Below are 19,608 nucleotides of genomic sequence, written 5' to 3'. Positions count from 1 at the left end.
TGATCTGTGTGTCACACATACACAGAAAGGGACTCTCTTGGTTTCTTGCAAAGGCACTAGTCCCAGTACTGGAGGACCCACATTTTCATTATCATGTTCATCATGAACATCAGTCTCATGGTCATGAATTTATTCACTGCTAACTTCTCATGCAGGGTGAAGACATCCCTCTGCCTGTCCTCTACTCTGTCACACAATGTATGCATGCAAAGATGTAAGGGGGGTTTGTATTTAATGTTTTCTTGGTTTTAGGAAGAAAAGATGGACTTCGGCCACAAGGTTTTTATATGCCTTGTGCTCAGCATGGAGAAGACAAAGGTGGTGTTTGGTTTGAGTTGTGGTTGTAGTGGCTTTGCTGATATCTGATCTACTTTCTGATAACTCTTTGCTTATGTGTACAGAGTAGCAAACTCAAATGGTGTTTATATTGCACTTATTTCTGCTTACAAAGACTGGGAAGGTAAGCTGTTGCTTGAAAGTAGAGTCCTGTAAGGGTTCTGATGGAAGCAGAGCTGCTGTGTAATGAATTATGAAAACTAGATCTTAATTTGACTAGTGGGAAGTTTACTCTTGGTTTAAGTTGATGAGAAGCAGGGAGAAAGCCATCAGGGAGAAAGAATGGCTTAAAATAAACCACTTCAACAGACACTTAACGGTTCTTAGGAGATGACACATACTTTAACAACCAGCTTCTAAAACTCTGTCCCCTGGCTCCAGAGAGCTTGTGGACTGGCTTTGACAAACAGGCTATGGCCTGCTGATGATAAAAATCAAGGAAGTTTGATTCCTCTGCAGTAGGATGTTTTTCTGAGAGAGGGACACAGAAGGTAGAAGGAAAGCAGAGCAAGGCTGGAATTCTGTCCTGCAGTGACGTTCAGATGTGAGCCAGGAACACCTCCTGGCACCACTCTACTTACACCCACTTTTGAAAAAGAATATTTAATGTTTATTGTTGAGATCATTTAGTCATCACTGGCCAACCTCTTGAAGGGAACACAGTGAGTAACTCACTTGGAAGCTGTACCCTACAGGCTGAGATGTGTGTGCTTAGGAGCACATTATTGCACTAGTATACGAGTCCATACTGTGCCAGCTGTTTCCTGTTAGTTCCCTATACACATATCTTTAAGGCTGGGCGAGAGGAGGTAGGTAGCTTAGCTATATGATATAGGACCTCTAATACCATCAGGAATTATCAAGGCTGATGTATTTATTTTTCCTTGGGGTCACCTATTCTGACCATTTTTTAAAAGAATGGGACATTGAGAGAAGTAAAAAGCACACCATCCAAAAGCAAAGTTGCTGCTCATTTAGAGCTAATGCACAGCAGAGAGGACAGGCATTCTGGTTCAGCATCCAGGGCAGGGGAGTATGGGCCTTGACAACTTTTTCTCTGAGGTTCTTGACTTGAAATTCTTCAGAGATTCAATTTTCTGAAATTTGTGAGAAATTTCCCCCTAAAAAGCCTGAAATGTATCTGTCCAATCACCTACAGGGCCTTGCACAACTTACTACTCCAAGCAGGGAACTCAGGCTGCCTTTCAGCGTACTGTGGTAGAGAGGTCTTCCCAAATGCTTTGTACATGTTTGTGAAAAATATCATGTGTACCTTTGGTAAAATAATGCTCTCATTTAGACAGAAACCTAAGAGTTTGCTGTGGCAGTGTAACCAAGGAACATTTTGGGGTCTGGTTACTGCTTTAAGGGAGGTGTGTTCACAGCTAAGGAAGAACACTAGCACAGTGCCCAAACAAGAACTTAGAAAAAGTTTAGTCATTTGCATCTTGCATTTGTCTCTTAGGTGAGACAAATATTAGTTCAGAACACCTGCTCCAAACCTATAGACTGGATTCTGAAGGCATTAAGACACTTATATGATGTGAAAAGTGTGGTTACATGTGCCAATAAAGTTCTATCTGCCTTCATATAAACTTGACTGATGATGGAGAGCAACTCCTCTGAGAAGCAGCTGAGGGAAGGGTGATTGTTTAGTCTGGAGAGAAACAGGCTGAACGATGACTTGCTCTATACAACTACCTGAAAGGAGGCTGGAATGAAGTTGGGGCCAGTCTGTTCTCCCTAGTATGAAATGATAGAGTGAGAAGAAATGACCTCAGGTTTTGCCAGGTGAGGTTTAGCTTGGATATTAAGAAAAAAATGTTTCCTGAAAGAGCAGTCAAGAATTGGAACAGGCTGTCCAGGGAGGTGGTGGAGCCAGCACTCCTGGAAGTGTTCTAAAACCATGCAGAAAGGGCACTTTGGGATGTGGTTTAACGGCCATGATGGTGTCAGGTCCATAGTTGGACTTGATCTCAGAGAATTTTCCCAACTAAAACCATTTGATGTGTTTTACAGAGGCTATCTTGCACAGGGATATATTTTACTGTCACACTTTTACTGGCATGTGAAAAAAAAGTCAAGTTGATCAAGTGTGTTAACCAAATGAACTCCAAGTTCATCATAGGTAATTCCTCCTATGCAGTAACTTCCCCACTTAAGCAGTGAAGAAAATAAACCACTTTGAAACTTAGTCAAACAACCACGAGCGTAGTATCCCAATTCAAGCAAACTAATAGTTGGTGCAACCAGATTAACAACTGCCTCTTTCCAACAATAAGCAATAAAAACAACCTCAAGCTTCTGAAAAAAAGAAGAAACCTTTTCAGTGTCCTGTGAATTGATTTCACCAGACATGATGCAATTCGGGAAGCTTTAGGCAATTTAAGCCAACTTGGAGAAAAAAACCTTAAACAAATGTTAAGTGATTTCAGCTAATGGAATGATGGAGGAAATCATAACTGTTCACAGATATTCTGTAGCCAGGAAATGAAGCCAAATTGGCCAGTTAAACTATTCATTGTGAGCTTTTCACTTTGTGTTAGTGTGTTCTGAATGAAAAGAGAGGAAAGCCTCCAGCTAGTACCAAAGTGATGTCAAGCACCGATTTTAAGCAATTAATTTAATGAAACCTTTTGGTTTCTATTTAATGAAACCTGACATATTTTGCTTCATTGGACCTCCTTCTTGTACCAAACTTGCTCCTCACAGAAACAATTCCATTTTCACAATCTAGTTAATTTTCAGCAGTTCACTACTTGTTTTGGCATTAAAAAACCATTTAAGATGCATTTTCCTGCTGTCACAGACTACCCCTAAGAAACATACAAAAGAGCAATGCCTACATCAACCTAATAAAGCCAATGCAAAATTTGCCTTTCATTTCAGTAAGCTTTGATTCAGTCCTTTGACATCGTTCTGAAGTCCCTATGCCCCTGCTCTACTTCTAGATTGCTTAGTGATAAGAGAGGTTACAGAGTTGTGTTACTGGATGAACCTTTTAACACTGGGGCATTTCTGCTGCTCCCACTGCAGCACAGTCAAGTTTTTAAGCATGTAAGTGCCACATTTCTTTGCTGCATCTGAATGCAAAAAGATGGGAGCCTGTTTCAAGGAAGTAGAGAGCACACCACATTGCTGGGTAACCATGACAATGAGACAGCAGGAAGAAGATATGTTTGCCTAAACAGCATCCAGCCACATAACCCCCGCATAACACTGCTCTAGTTAAACAATATGCCAGAGGGCTCAGAAGGGCTTACTTAGTTTTGCACAGCAAATAACATGCCCTATGTTGCACCCCAAGGTGCAGTACCTTTCTGTCTCCTAAATACATGTCCATAAGATCACTTGGGCTTGGCAAAGATTTATTCATGCATGTGAATTCATATGGCTGTATTTAGCCACTGCTGATGGCGATGTAACATTGTTACTAAACCCACTGAAGCTTTAGCCCAGCTGAGTATCTGCCTCCTCAAAATCCCTTTCAAGCTGACCTATGAAAATTATGTAAAATGGAAAATTAGCTAAAAATAATACACATCTTGCTGTAACAAAATATTCATCAGGCAGTGCAGTTTTAGGTTGTACTTTATGGATGTTTATGGAAAAGCCATATTTGAGACCGAGCTTTTGCTCATGCCCCTTAGAAATCCACTTATGCTTATCTTCTCCTGCATAAAAATTGTGTTTGCTCTCTCATTTGGCAGAAAAATGCTGCACCCCTCACAGTTCCACCATGTCTGTGGGTATGGTGCTGGGAAGCTGCATTATCCTGGAGCACAAGAGTGCCTTGGGGACACAGTTTCACTGTTAGATACCCGAGGCAGAGATGGAGCACATCAAACACGTGGTCCTGCATTTTACATGATTCCAGAAGCCTGTGGCACTTCCCCTTGCTCTAACTAATTACTTGAAGAACCCACAAAGAAAGGCCCTGTCTCTTTCAGATGTCTTTTGCTGTCCTTCCCAGTCCTTCTCTACTGTAAGTCTTAGAAGAAGAATGCTCCCTTGCTTAGCTTGTCTCCCTCAGGCAGACGAGCCCTTTATTGTTTGATCCAGTTTGGCAGCTGGATTTAAACAATCTTCAGAAATCTGTGCTAAATCTAATCTAGTCTGACTTCACTCCTCTTGAATGCCACAAGTATTTTGCAAATTAGTCTCCTGCTTTATCAGCTACATAAATTGTATTTAATTAAAATGCTAAACTGATGAATCCTCTCACCAAGGACAGAATACATCTGGATGCATGGAAAGGGCACTGCAGGACGGATGCACAGAAAACAGCAAGGAGTAAAGCTAGGGAGACCCTGATATGCACAATGCAGGGAACACTAACAGGTGGTAGGAAGCAATAAGCACCTTGGGACACTGTGTCTTTTAATTTTCTGGCTCCTTTTCTGCTGCATTTGATGGCATCTGTGGGATGATGTGGTAGGCATGTCAGAAAATGAACTACACTGTTTTGTCATGTGTAGCACAGTATTCAACAGTACCAAATGAATCTGGCATCAAGCTGGGAGCACCCTGTTACAATGGTGAGAGAAATTAGACAGCATTAATTAGAGGGAGAGTAAGTAACTAACTCTGTCTGGGATGTGTCTCTTCTCTTAGATGACAAAAACTTCCATGGTTTGGCTTAATAAGATCCAAGTTGATAGGAAAGGTGATGGGAAAAAAGAACATTCTCCACTGTGTGCAAACCCAGCTGAGGGAAGACTTGAGTTTGAGACTGACTTTTAAAGACCAGCAAAAGGTTAATGGATTTTTGTCCCAGCCACCATTAGTACACCTAAAAGTTCCTCTAGCTGAATCACGGATATCACTGTTGCTCATATTGCACTGTGAGATCAGGTAAGCAATATCACAGTATCATAGTATCATAGTATCAGTCAGGGTTGGAAGGGACCACAAGGATCATCTAGTTCCAACCCCCCTGCCATGGGCAGGGACACCCCACATATATATATATAAGGGAGAAAGAACCAGAGACAAAACATAATTGTTCAGCTTCTACAAAGCAGAGCCATCTCCTGCTGAAGTACTCTTCCTACTGACCATGCATTTACCTGTACATATTGCATGCTAAAATTTTCTCCACAACAATTTCCCCCGCTCCTATTTTATTGACATTTGATATAAACCAGATTGCATTCTGCATTAAAAGGAGCTTGATTCTTTGAGGTACAATGAAATGTCGTTTCTCATTGAGCCTGTGAAAGAGGTTGTGATCCAAAACTGCTGAAGGTCCATCCCTTGCACCTGGAAATTGCTTTCCTGCAATCTCCAGTCTTTGAAACATTGGGAAAGGGCCAGGATGAATTTCAGAGCTTGGTCCTGATTCAGTTCTGTTCTATAGTTTGAAACCATCCCAGCATTTACGACTGAGTATTAGAAGATGCACTACAACACTGCAAATACCTGTGTATACTTGACTTTTTCCCCCCCCCTCTACTAAACAGCTAATAAAATTCCAAACTACTAAACAAAGACCTGAGAACATTTTGGACTGCCAATTTTCCCCCCACTACATGTCCATACAGTGACTCAAAGAGAATAGTTCTGATTTGTTACAAAACCATGCAGGGATTTCTGGAGTTTAGAAAATATACCATTTTTATGTCATTGATCTAAAAATAAGGATGTTCTTCAATTTATGTTATTTCCTTGTGAAAAATGAGGCAGAAAAGTGGCAAGAGGCTTCCATAACATAGCAGCACGACAAAAGCGCACCGTTGAGGCAATCACTTGCAAGTGAGCAAAAGTCAGAGAGTAAAAAAATCACACAACCTGCACCATGGAGTACTCAAAAGTTCAATGTTCCTTTGAGTCTTATTTAAGCCTCTTCAGTATAAGCAACCACATAATTCTGCACAGTAGCTGCACTATGTAAAATGTCCCAGAGAGGAAGATGCCAACCTGGACTGAAACCCCGTAGCCTTTCCAGTAAAAACATTATTTAGGGCCAACATTGTTTACTAAATTCAACTCAAGCATATGAAGCATTTTGCTCAATCCACCATTGCACTTTTTTGGCTAATATATTAATTATCCCTCCAGTTTTCACCAGCTTTTCTGACATGCCCTGTCCCTCTTCTCTCCTTTAGCAGATGATGGCATACCTTTCTCTAAAATAATGCTTCCATGAAGAACCTCATTGAGAGATACTATGAACTTGATGGGCTTGGACACTCTGCCCAGGACAGACAGGATGTGGCAGCTTCTTGAAGGTGCTTTAAAGGGCATCTGGTAGATAATTCATTGGTCTTACTACACATATGAAATGTTACATCCAAAGGAAAAAAATGAACTGCAGACAGGAGATACTGTGGGCCAGTCAGATTAAGAAGGGTAAAGGGAAAAAAATCAACACAACAAAGCAAAAACAAATGGAGAAAAATTGATCTGATCACTCTTTCATTTCCTACAGAACTCAGGGGGAAGGGAAACATGCATACCGAATTTCCCCACCCCAGCCTTCTCCAGACTTTGCTCATAAGCAAAAGGAGCTGAGGCAACATCGCTGTCACTCCATCAGAATGCTCACTCTTGCACTCAGAAGATGTAAATCGTAGAGGAGAATAGTCTGGCCTGCAGCTGCCTGAGAAAGCAGCTTCACTGCTCAGTTACAGTGCAGGATCCTTTGTGCACAGATTTAAATGTGAAGTTACTTTGGCTTCAGAGAAGCAGAAACCAGCCATGAAATGCATTAGATGAGTGTTAATTACAGTTACATTAAAGCAAAACATGTATTTTACCACTTTATGATTAAGATCATTTCCTACACTGTCAATAAGGATTAGAAGGAAAAGGCTCGTTTTGTTCGTCATGCCACATCAGGCAGTTTCCAGTTGCTGCATATTTAAGTAAGGAGGAATCTGCAGCATCCTAAACCCACACATTCTATTTCTTTTATTTTCTTCTCATAAAGGAGGGGAAAAGCAAAAAGTGTGAAAGTGCTCAGAGCTTGGGTATTCGGTTTGAGGACCAGCTGGGTAGTTAATTTGGTCTGCAGCACTCATTACAGACTGGATTATTATATAAATATTGCTCTGCATTGGTGCTGTGGCCCAACTCTTGAACTAGAATTAGTATTCTCTTTCATGATGCAATTTCAATAACAAACACTGTGCTCAACCCTAGCTGCATGTTGCAGCAGTGAAATGTCTCCTTTGCAAGTAACCTCTGGTACTGCTCTGCTATGGTTTCGCTAGGCTGCCTGTAAAAAAGATTTATTTTTCTGTGGCTGGAACTGAAGCGACTGATCTTTGATGGGTGCTCACATCGAACCACTACCGTTGTGTTCAGTGGCAGTTTAAATGCTTTATGTCCCAATAAACAGGCAAACAGACTGCTGTTTCTATAAATACTATCAGAGCATGCCCAAGCACTGGGACTTTTTAGACTGGAGCAAGAGGAAACCACACATGTTCTGTTTAGTTTTGTGGCTTTTACTATTTCAAGTAACATCAAGCCCTGGGCTGAAGATATTCCAATAGTTCTGGTTACTTTGCAGGATAAATGTCCCAGTAGTGTCTCAGCAAGTTAAGTCAACATATGCTAAGTCACTGACTGATAAGAAAGTATTCTCTGTGAGAACAATGTATTGACGTCCTCCTGGATGTCCACCACCGAGTCTCTTGAAATGGTGCTCGGAAGGAATACACATGAAGATGGGGAAAAAGTTGATGGAAGGCAAAGTCCTACTAACATGTACCCAAAACTACTTGCATGCAAAGTGCCCTGAGTGTGATTCTGCAGGGATATTTGAGAACTATCCCTGCCTCCTTAACTGAGAACAGATGCTGACAGTGATATCAGATGCTCTTTTCTCTCTTCCTTGACCTCTGTTTCACCACACTCATGTAGGACAAAATGCCAAGGACCTTGTGCTGCCTTTGGAACAGTAGAATCCGCGCATCAGCTGTTTGCTGTAGACCCATGCACTAGTAAATGTTATTTTGGTTTTCTATTGTAGCTGGCTACTTATGTTCTGAAGGGACATAAATGGACTTTTTTTGAGCGATACTTCTGCGTCTTTTGCTTGGTGTCACTGAGAAATAACCAAATGATTGTATGCAAGCAACAAAGTACTGGTTGAGAATTTTAACTTGCTTTTGGAACAGACAAATGTAGAGACTATGAGATGACTGAAGTTTTACAAGGGTATCAGACTGTCCTTTGAAACAGAAAGGCTTTTGCAGCACAGAGTTGTTCCTTTACAGCTCTGGCCAGCTTGAAACGGTTTGACCTCTGTATCTCATTTCTTTGCAGTAATAAACCCCTCTAATAAACTGAGAGAAAAATGATTGAAATAAGTAAATACAGAAAAATTAGGAAAGGAGAAAGCTAATGAAGTCAATTGCAATCACTGTGCCAGCATTGCCTTAACTTACAAGCATTGATTTAATAACTGAGTATTTACAGCTTGCACTGGAACCGCTAAAGGCAAATGATGCATTGCAAAGCAAACAGAAGCTGACCTTTGCACGTTTTCCCATCAGGCTGCAGGGTAAATCCAACTGGGCAACTGCATCGTACCCCTGTCGCAGTATCCTTGCAAGTCCGATCACAGCCTCCATTATTGACAGCACATGTTTCTGCAGAATAAAAGAGAAAGAGAGAGAGAGAAAGGGAGAAAGGGAGTGGAATGAAATGTTCTGGGGGAGGGGAGAGGCACCAACTCTTTGGGGTAATATTCTGATGTTATGAAAGCAGCCTAAGTTTAAGCAAGCCAATTCAAGCAAGCTGTCAGGGTCATCGGGGCCCATATACTGTTTTTCTCACCCCCAAAACCGGTGTTTGTGTTGGTTTTATTTAGTTAGTGCTTGTGAAGTGTCTCAGACAATAGGATGGGTTATTGCATACGAAACAAGTAAAAAAAAGTGATTGCTTTTAAAACAGAACCAAACATTCAGTCACTGTTTCACCCAGGCTTTTTAAGGTTCATTTTTTGCAATGATGTTGCAGGCATAATGAACTTTAAAAAGCAGCAGCAAGCAAAGCAGAGTGCTAGACCTGGAACTGGGAATTTAAAATCCTTAGTTAAGAAAGAGTTAATGGAAAATGAACTACATATATCACTTTGACAAGAATCTACATGCCCAATCTGTTCTTACTGAACTACAAGGAAAAGGCATCTGGGTTTTGTCCACTTAAAGCTTTTTGCAAATTGAAAGGAGTTTGGAGTGGGTGGGAGGGCATAATTGAGGTCACTGAACCCATTCCGAGCTGTGTCATTGAAATTTCCCAGTGCTTGTAGTATGTAGAAGGGTGGCTGGGCAAATACAGGCAAGAGAGAGCTGCAATGGTTTGGAGTTTTTACAATATTGAGCAATGACTACTAGGCACAAGTATATTAAAAACCAAACAAACCATCTTCAACTTCACGACAGAAAAAGCACAAACCCCTCCCTCGTTACCAGTGCTCTCTGCTACTTGTGTGTGCCCACGTGCACCCCATCCGCATGCATCCGCACACATACCTACACACACATCCATGAAGCAGATAAAAGGCAAGTGAAATGAGTAACTTTGCTTTGATCCAGAGAGCAGAGTGGATGTAAGGATGCCAACTTACCACATTAGTCTGAGCTCCGCATTTATCTGAGAAGTATTTCCTTCAGAGAGCAGGGCCATTTAATAGTATCTTTTTCAGTTGCTCTGGCTTTGATTAAATTAAAATAACCCCCTGCCCCCCAAGACTGCCTTTATTCTACTCGGCTCACCTCATTCTGGCATTCCCTATAGAGGCTTTGTCATTACTTACTTAGATTTACAGACTCCTATTGCTGAATATTCACAGCCTGTGTTACAATTGTACCCTGTGGACAGGCTCTGACAATAATCTATAGGATATGCTAATCAGGAGTTGCCTTAGAACAGTACATTGATCAAAAATTATTTACACAGAGCAGAAAAGGCTTTTCTCTTTCAACTGAATGGTACAGAAAGGTTTTTATTTTAAAGTAGTCTCTGCAAATTCCCTCAAGGTGAACGTGGCTGGCCCTTTGAAGGGACTGCACTGCTTCAAAATAAGAGGAAAAAAAGTATAACTTTGCATGGGCAGAGACCTCTCCATCAGCTGTGGAATAAGCTGTGGCACTTACAAACAAACCAAAAGCAGAGATTTGGGACACCCATGCCTTAACAGCAACGGGACAGAACTCTGCTGCCCATATACACTCACGTATGCCCTGCCAGACAGGTTCAGAAACTCTGTGCCTCGTGTGCTAAGCAGCACCATCATGTAGAAAAAGCAATCAGTATACAAATGGACTTGCAGATAACTGCCAGGATGCACAGCAGCAAAGGGATGGGCAGGGTTTCTGGGTCCTTTCTGAAAATGGAGCTGAGTCTGCAACTCCTTATTTTCAGAAGGAGTTCTTGCTGACCCTAGGGACGACTTGCAGGACTCCAGCTGTTTAACTAACAGCTCTGATTTTCATTTACCCCCCTGGGAAGGGACTGCTGTTTAAGGAGTTCCACTGTAAATGACAATGGATGCTCGTCTCTGCATGTGTGTGTTTTTGTCCTCGGATGCCAACAGATAGAAATGATTCTGTGTTTCAGAGAAGGGAAAAAGTTTCAAGTAATTTAACTCTCTTTTACTTGGGTACCATTTAATGGTAGGATGACTCCCCAGGAGAAAAGGCTCAAGGTCTAAGAACCAGAAAAAGGTGTTGGAGGTGTAGGTTTGGCATGACACTGTAAGTATTACATGAACAGATTAACTTTGGCCTATGAAGAGTCCTTCAGCCCAGTTCATCAACACAAGATGAACACCAGCAGCAATAATGCTGCTTTCTGGATGAGATCCAGTGACAATGAATAGACCAGACAGGCTTTTTCCCGTGGCATGGATGACTGGATCTATAGGGTAATGGTCATTTAGTGGACAAGAGGTATTTCTATGTATAAATAAATGGAATAAAGTCAGTTTTGCTTCTTTCTTAGAAACTTGGTAAAACAAACCAGAAGTGATAAATGCCCTTCAACTTTCCTGGTAACTCTGACTTTAATGCATGATGAAACTGACCAGAATGAATATCCAAATGTGCAAAGGGATGTTTGACAGCACCTCTAATATTTTGGATAATCGAAGGGATGATGACATTCCTTAAACTCAAGGTTGTGAGAAAATAATGGTAAAAGAAAGTGACCATGAAGAGCAGAGTGTGGGAAAGAGGTGTGCGGAACTACAGCAAACAGAACAGCTGAGGCCTACATACAACACAAATTGATGAGTGTCACCCCCTGTGTTTCAGTCAGAAATTACTTCAACTCATTCTTCACCTCACTGCTACCAAACTTTGGTACATATTTGAAATGAATACACAAGTTTTAAGCTGTCAAATGAAGAACAGAAGCAAATTACTCATTTCCAAGTTATCACATTGGAATAGCTATGCTTACATAGAAAGGAAAGAAAGGGTGTTCAAATTTTGGTTCAGATCTTCATGATCAAACTAAACCTACAGACTCTTTTCCACTCTCATTTTCCCTTCTGCAAAGGGTAACCTAAGCATATTTAGTATTATTTCAAAGTTTTTGTTTGGTTTAGACTCCTTAGCACATTTTTGTTGTTTTCTGATGAGGGACAGGAAAAGAACTGGAAGATACAAAAGAAGCAGCATCATGTAACTGACCTTTAGATTCCTCTGAATTGTGATATAACTCACCATCTGAAATAGCCAGACTTCACTGTGAATTTCATAGAGTCCTAGAATGCACTGGGTTGAAAGGGGCCACTAGAGGTCATCCAGCCCAACCCCCCCTGCAGTAAGCAGAGACATCTCCATCTGGTTGCTCAGGGCCCTATCAAGTTTGATCTTGGATGTCTCCAGGGATGGGGCCTCCACCATATCTTTGGGCAGCCTGTCCCACTATTTCACTACCCTCACTGTAAAGAATTTCCTCTCACCTAAATCCACACTGCTCTAGTTTAAAACCATTGCCCCTCATTCTATCACTACAAGCCCTTCCAAACAGTCCCTCCCCAGCCTTCCTGCATGTCCCCTTCAGATACTAAAATGCTGCTAATAAGGTCTCGCCAGAGCCTCCTCTTCTCCAGGCTGAACAACCCAGCTCTCCCAGCCTGTCTTTGTAGGAGAGGCAACCCAGGCCTCTGATCATCTTCTTCGGACCCTCTCTAGCAGGCCCATGTCCTCCTGACTCCAAACGTGGACACAGTATTCCAGGTAAGGTCTCATCAGACCAGAGCAGGGGGGAAGAATCTCCTCTCTCAGCCCACTGGCCACGCTTCTTTTGATGCAGTCCAAGATACGGTGTGCCTTCTGGGCTGCAAGTGCACATTGCTAGCTCATGTCCAGCTTCTCAGCCACCAGGACCCCCAAGCCCTTTACTGCAGGACTGCTCTCAATCTCATTCCCCAGCCTGTATTGGTACTGAGGATTGCCCTGACCCAGGTACAGGACCTTGCACTTCACTTTATTGAACCTCACCACCTGAGCCCACTTTGCCAGCCTGTCTAGGTCACTCTGGACAGCATCCAGTCTCTCAGTCTTATCAATTGAACTAGTCAAACCTGCTGAGGGTGCACTCAATCTTGCTCTTGACATCATTGACGAAGACACTGAACAGCACTGGTCCTAATACAGACCCCTGAGGGACACCATTTGTCATGTGTCTCCATCTGGACATCAAGCCATTGACCGCAATTTAAAGTGGTGGTTGCAGCCCCACCTACATCCTTCATGAATTCCCACTGGAAAACTTAGACAGAAACAAGGATCTAAAGGAAAGGACATCTAGACTCAGGCTCGATCTCAAAGGTCTTTTCCATGGAGACAGCTTACATTGTGTTCTTCCTCCATAAGCTCCTAATTCTGGAACAGTTTCTAAATTATCTGCTCCCTGGATCTATAGACAGGAAGTAACCAAAACAATTGTCAACATGGTATACCTGTGGCTTACACAACGAGGGTATTTCCTGTTTTAACAATGGCCCATTGCACTGTGGAACATGCACTGCTTCTGGATATTAGAATAGCCTATAAAAGAGACCAAGCTTGAGCTGTGGGCCCTTCAGCACTGGATCAGGAACGGCTAAGTTACCAGGTGAAGTTATGTGGGTATTCATTCAGTCCTTTAACATGTCACTTCAGTGTCTGCGGAGTTTAGCAGTGCAAGAGCAGTTCTCTGAGTTCTAGTTCTGATGTCTCTGAACTACAGTAGAATCTCCACGGGATGGTAACAGAGCCTGGTTGCTTTCCTAGAAGACTGACATCAGAAAGGATTTATTTGGTTTTGAGTACCACTAAATGCTTGAAACCCTGAACACATGTCATGGGTTGGGAGCACTTCCAAAAAATCTATATTCCAACTTATTTTATGAAGCAGGTAAACACAACTATTCCAATACAGGCTTCAACTAAAATCTGGGTTTGGGAAGTAGTCAATTATTTCACAGAGCCATTTAAAAGCTGTCTCGAAGACAGGCGTCTCCAAAGTCTGCCTCCAACTTTTGTGACATTATCTCTGTGATCAAATGAACATGATGTGAGTTTCTGGGTGTTGCTCAGAAATCCAGCACATCTTGGCAACTTGATTATTCACTTTGACAGTCTGGGTCAATTTGAACTAAGATTCAAAAGAATGTTTTAGGACCTGAGGTAGGGTGCAAAGAAGAACAAAATGATGCAGGTCTATGGGACTTAACAGGATGGAAAGAATGGCCTGAGGGAACATCATAAGCTGCAGTGGAGGGAAAGGACAGAATAAGCCCATACAACAGAACAGTCATAGAATGACTGTCTAGAAAGCAGTACTGGAGAAAGACCTGGGGTCCCTGGTGAACAAGTTGAATGAAAGTCAGAAGCATTTCCTTAAGGCAAAGAAGGCCAACAACATTCTAGTTTGTATTGGAAAGAGTACAAGCAGAAGATCAGTAGTGACCTTACTCCTCTAATTGATGCTTGGAGCAACATCTGGAGTGTTGTGTCCAGTTCTGGGCACTGTAACGCAAGAAAGGCTTGATAGAAATTCAGTAGAGGTCTACCAAGATTATGTTTAAGTGGCTGGAGCACACCAATAAGCTGAGAAGGTGAGAGCTGTTCAGAGGTCATCTTATTTCTGTCTACAGCTATCTAATGGGGCAGTATAAGTAAGACACAGTGAGACTTTTCCTGGAGGTATACTAGAAGAGGCAAGAAACATAAGCTAAAATATGGGAAATTCCATCTTGATACAAAGTACAAATTTGTCCCTGTAAGTGTGGTCCAACACAGGAAGGCTGTGGAATCTAAATCCTTGGGGATAATAAAGCCACAACTGGCCCTGAGTGGCCTGGTATAGTTGCCCTTTCTTTGAGCAGAAGGTTGGATGATATAACCTTCAGAGGTCCCATCCAACTTACATGGGTCTATGATTCAATAAAACTAATTCATAGATATTACAGAGACTAAAGAATTTGAGTTTCACTTCAATTTCTGATAAAGACTACTGTGGGGGAGGAGTGAGGAGGGAAGTACCACGAACACAGCAAACAGCATGCCAAATTAAAGGGCACAGTTCACAGCTACTCAAAATCTTCTTCAAGCTCAAGATCTCTTTGGAATCTGATACATTTGTAGTGGTGATACATATCTCACACATTTAGTATCCCCAGTGTGACTGAATCAGGAGAAGCTGTGGACGTCCTTAAGGGTAGAGAGGCCTTACAGAGAGATCTGCATAGACCAGAGAGCTGGACAGTCACGAGGGCATGTGGCAGATTCTGCACCAAAGATGGACAAATGCTGCCTGTGCACATAAACTGGGTGAAGAGAGAGGCTGGAAAGCAGCGCTGTGGAAAGAGATCTTCGGGTTTGGGTTGATGGGAGGTTGAATGTGAGTCAATAGTGTGTCCCAGTGTTTCAGCTGCTAGCTGAAAGGGCCAGCTGTGTCCTGGGGTGCGTCAAGCACAGCATCGCTAGTTGGCCCAGGGGGGTGATTCGCCCACTCTATACTGCACTGGTACAGCCCCACCTCCAGCACTGCGTGGAGTTTTGGGTGCCTCAGTATAAGAAAGATATCAAACTACTGCAGTGTGTCCAATGGAGAATGAGATGATGCAAAGTCTTGACAGGATTTATGAGGAGTGGCTGAGGACTCTTGACTTATGCATCTTTGAGAACAAAAGCTTGAGGGGTGACCTCATTGCAGTACACAACTTCCTCAAGATGGGCAGTGGGCAGGAAGCTACTGAATTTCTTTCTGGTGGCCAGTGATAGGACATGGGGAAATGGAGTGGAGCTGCATCAGGGGAAGTTCAGATTAGACATCAGGAAAAGGCTCTGCACTGACAGGTGGTTGGTCACAGCACCAAGCCTGTCACAGATCAAGGAGAGCCAGGATGACATTCTTAGTCATTTGGGTTCATGTTCAGGAGCCCTGCGGAGAGCAGAGCATTGGACTTGATGATCTTGATGGGTCCCTCCCAACTTGAGATATTCTATGGTTCTGTGATTCTATGACTTTTCTAATAAGAAATGCTCATGTTTGGAGAATTGGAGCTGCTGTGCCACTCTTAGAAAATAGCTCACAACAAATGTTATTCTGCCCCAGGCCCCTCATTTAAAGGAGATGCACTGTTTCCTACAGCCTCAGGACGCTTTGAAATTCATTAGCACATATGCTCTATAAATGTAAGATAGCACTTTTATTGCTGCCAATAGTACTAAAATTAGAGGGAAGACTCGGTACTCCCCATTCTTAATCTACTTTTTTTACCCTAACAGCATTTATTCCTCTTCAAATGTAACTTAAAACACAGACAAGAGAATTTCATCTTTTCTATCTCCTCCTCAAATCCTTTAGATGAGCCTAATACAAAAAATCATCATATAACAGACAGGTTGGTGTCTGTTTTGTCTTAACCAAGGAAAGCAACTTCAGATTTGCTCTAATTCTGTTTTACTTAACAAATTAATCTCACACATTTTGGGCTGTATGCATACACCTGCACTTACAGAGAACTTTGCTTTCCCGGTCTTGCTTGGCTAAAACTTTTGATATGTTGTTCAGTGTGACAAAAAATTGCCTAAGGTAACTAATTATCAAACTATTCTCCTAAAAATAATTACACCCCCCACCCCCCCCCCCGAAGATGCTACACATGGGTATAAGGAATGAAATGCACAAGTCACCAAGTGATCAATCATGGGTTTTTAAGAAGATGCAAGTCAAAATAAGCTGCTTTGGGTGGCAGGCAAGACATCAAGAAGCAAACACCCTGTTTTGCACTGTGAAGGTGTAGTCCTGCCCACGCTCAAGCAGGCTGAGCCAGGTGGCAGTCACAAAGAATTGTCAGGAAAAGATGCTGAATGTAACTTGAGCTTGTACTGTTGCTCTCTAAAAGCACAAATGCTGTTTTGCAAGCCACCAAGCTCACAGAACCGCCAGGCTGGAAACAATCTCAAGCTCATCGAGTCCAACCATAGTCTAACATCTCCCTTTGTGTAACTGTTAGACCAGGTCCCTAAGCACCACATCCAAGTGTCTTTTTAACACCTCCTAGAATGGTGACTTGACTGCTTCCCTGGGCAGCCTCTTCCAGTGCCTGATGACCCTTTTGGTGGATAAATTTTTCCTAATACCTAATCTAAACCTCCCCTAGTCCAATTTAAGGCCCTTTCTTCTCATCCTGTCACTTGTTGCTTGGGAGAAGAGGCTGGCCCCTGACTTACTACAATGTCCTTTCAGGCACTTGTAGAGAGCAATGAAGTCTTCCCTCAGTTTCCTCCTGGCTGAACAACCACTGCTCCCTCAGTCACTCCTCACAGGACTTGCGTTGAAGACCTGCCATCAGCCTCACTATCCTTCCCTGTACAGGCTGTTGCACCTCAATGTCCTCCTGGTAGTGCTCCAAAACTGAACACAGTGCTCGAGGTGCAGCCTCACCAATGCTGAGTATAGAGGTAAGATCACTTCCCTGGTCTTGCTGGCTACACTATTTCTGGTCTAAGCCAGGATGCTGTTGGCCTTCTTGGCTGCCTGACCACGCTGCTGGCTCACATTCAATCAGTTGTGGACCGGTACCCCAAGATCTTTCCAAGCAACTTTCAAGCCACTTTTCCACAAGCCTCTAGCATTGCATGGGTTTCTTGTGAGTGAAGTGTTACCAGTCAGTGTAGTGTATTTCTGCTGTGCTGACCTGTGCTGCTACATCCTGACTAAGATACAAGACAGAGGAGGGCTGCGTGGACCTCTCCATGAAGAAGGATAATTTTAACTTTGTGTTATCAACATAAAGTACAAAAAGCATAGAAATATTGCACCAGGGATCAACATCACTTTCCTTTGAGCAGAAGCAGCTCTGTCATGAAGAGGCTTTAAGCCACAAGGCATGAAAGCAAAAGTAAGCCAACTAGCAACAAGGTGTCTCCTGTAGAGATATGGAGAAGCGATTCTCTGGTCTTTTCTGGCAGTCTGCAGTGAACAGGATCCAGGAAGCCCTGTTTGTTTACCAGCTCTTGATCATAACACAATGACTAGAAGGAGTGAAAAAGCTGAAAATGAAACAGCAGTTTTCAATAATGTGTGTAAAGAAGCCTTATGCAAAGGAACCTCAAGACCAAAAGTGGCCACATGTAATGAAAACAAGGGAAATCAGACCTAGCCTCAAGAGAAAATGGAGAGGAAAGTCATAGAATCATAGAATCACCAAGGTTGGAAAGACCTCAGAGATCATCAAGTCCAACCTATCACCCAACACCTCATGACCAACTAAACCATGGCTTCAAATACCACATCCAATCCCCTCTTGAACACCTCCAGGGATGGGGACTACACAGCTCCCTGGGCAGCACATTCCAATGGCCAATGACTCTCTCAGTGAAGAACTTTCTCCTCACCTCCAGCCTAAACCTCCCCTGGCACAGCTAGAGATTGTGTCCTCTTGTTCTGGTGCTGGTTGCCTGAGAGAAGAGACCAACCCCTTCCTGGCTACAACCTCCCTTCAGGTAGTTGCAGATGGCAGTAAGGTCTCCCCTGAGCCTCCTCTTCTCCAGGCTAAACAACCCCAGCTCCCTCAGCCTCTCCTCACAGGGCTGTGCTCAAGGCCTCTCCCCAGCCTTGTTGCCTCTCTCTGGACACCTTCAAGTCTCTCGATGTCCTTCCTAAACTGAGGGGCCCAGAACTGGACACAGGACTCAAGGTGTGGCCTAACCAGTGCAGAGTCCAGGGGCACAATGACTTCCCTGCTCCTGCTGGCCACACTGTTTCTGATGCAGGCCAGGATGCCATTGGCCTTCTTGGCCACCTGGGCACACTGCTGGCTCATGTTTAGGCAGCTGTCAATCAGCACCCCCAGGTCCCTCTCTGTTTGGCAGCTCTCAGCCACTCTGACCCCAGCCTGTAGCTCTGCGTGGGGTTGCTGTGGCCAAAGTGCAGCCCCTGGCACTTGGACTTGTTGAATGCCATCCTGTTGGACTCTGCCCATCTGTCCAGCCTGTCAAGGTCCCTCTGCAGAGCCCTTCTGCCCTCTAACAGATCAACATCTGCTCCCAGCTCAGTGTCGTCTGCAAATTTACTGATGACTGACTCAATGCCCTCATCCAGATCATCAATAAAGATATTGAACAGGATGGAGCCCTCCAGATCATCAATACAGATATTGAACAGGATGTCACTTATGTCATCACCTACATTGAAGGAAGTTTTGCAGCAGCTGCTGTCTTGATCATCTGCCTCTTCAGGGACAGCCAACAGCAGCCTCTTCCATTGAGCACATTGCTCTTGGAAGAAAGAAAATGAACAAGTTCTGTATAGCTAATGATTGCCATCTGCTCTGAACCAGAGAGGAAGGTTAGACTCGCCTCCTCTCTTATTGCCTTGTGTGGAAGAGAAGGGATTTTTGCAGATACAGGTAGGCAGCAAAAGCTTAGGTTTGGTCACGCCTGTAGGTTTGGGATTCACACTTCAGAGACAGTGAAATGCATACAGCACAACACGGGCAGTGTGTGCCCACCTCCCTCTCTACTTTATACTAATCAGCAACTAGTTTACAGGGGAGAAGATGACATAGCTCTCCCTCAAAACAAAGGTGTTTTATAAGTTTGCCAAATTCCTCCAAACCATTGGGGCTGACATTGTGAGCAGTAACTACAGATGAAAGGAAGAGTTGAAACAGGAAATAGTATTTTTTTCCTTACCCAACTCCTGTGATTGGTCAAATGAGAACACTGACCAGAGGACAAGTTAAACCACCCTAGAACTGAGCTGCCTTTCTTTTGGAAGTCATTTGCAGTAGCTTAAGGCTGTCTGGATTCA

General features: G+C 43.1%; 1 protein-coding gene across 4 annotated transcripts in view; it reads right to left on the bottom strand.

Annotated features, from left to right (window-relative positions):
• The window catches only part of SCUBE1 (signal peptide, CUB domain and EGF like domain containing 1), a 226,197-nt gene that overhangs the window by 58,719 nt on the left and 147,870 nt on the right, over window positions 1-19,608 (bottom strand). For all 4 annotated transcript variants that reach the window (XM_068170772.1, XM_068170778.1, XM_068170786.1 and 1 more), the window contains one exon: window positions 8,820-8,936. In XM_068170772.1, coding sequence (XP_068026873.1) covers window positions 8,820-8,936 — 117 coding nt within the window. The remainder of the gene's footprint in view (window positions 1-8,819; window positions 8,937-19,608) is intronic.

The sequence above is a fragment of the Melanerpes formicivorus genome, unplaced genomic scaffold (assembly GCF_026170545.1).
Source record: "Melanerpes formicivorus ecotype bairdi unplaced genomic scaffold, bMelFor1.0.p_v2 SCAF_3, whole genome shotgun sequence".
Taxonomy (NCBI): Eukaryota; Metazoa; Chordata; class Aves; order Piciformes; family Picidae; genus Melanerpes; species Melanerpes formicivorus.
Note: the sequence above shows the minus strand (reverse complement) of the source record. Positions and strands in the feature narration are given on the sequence as shown.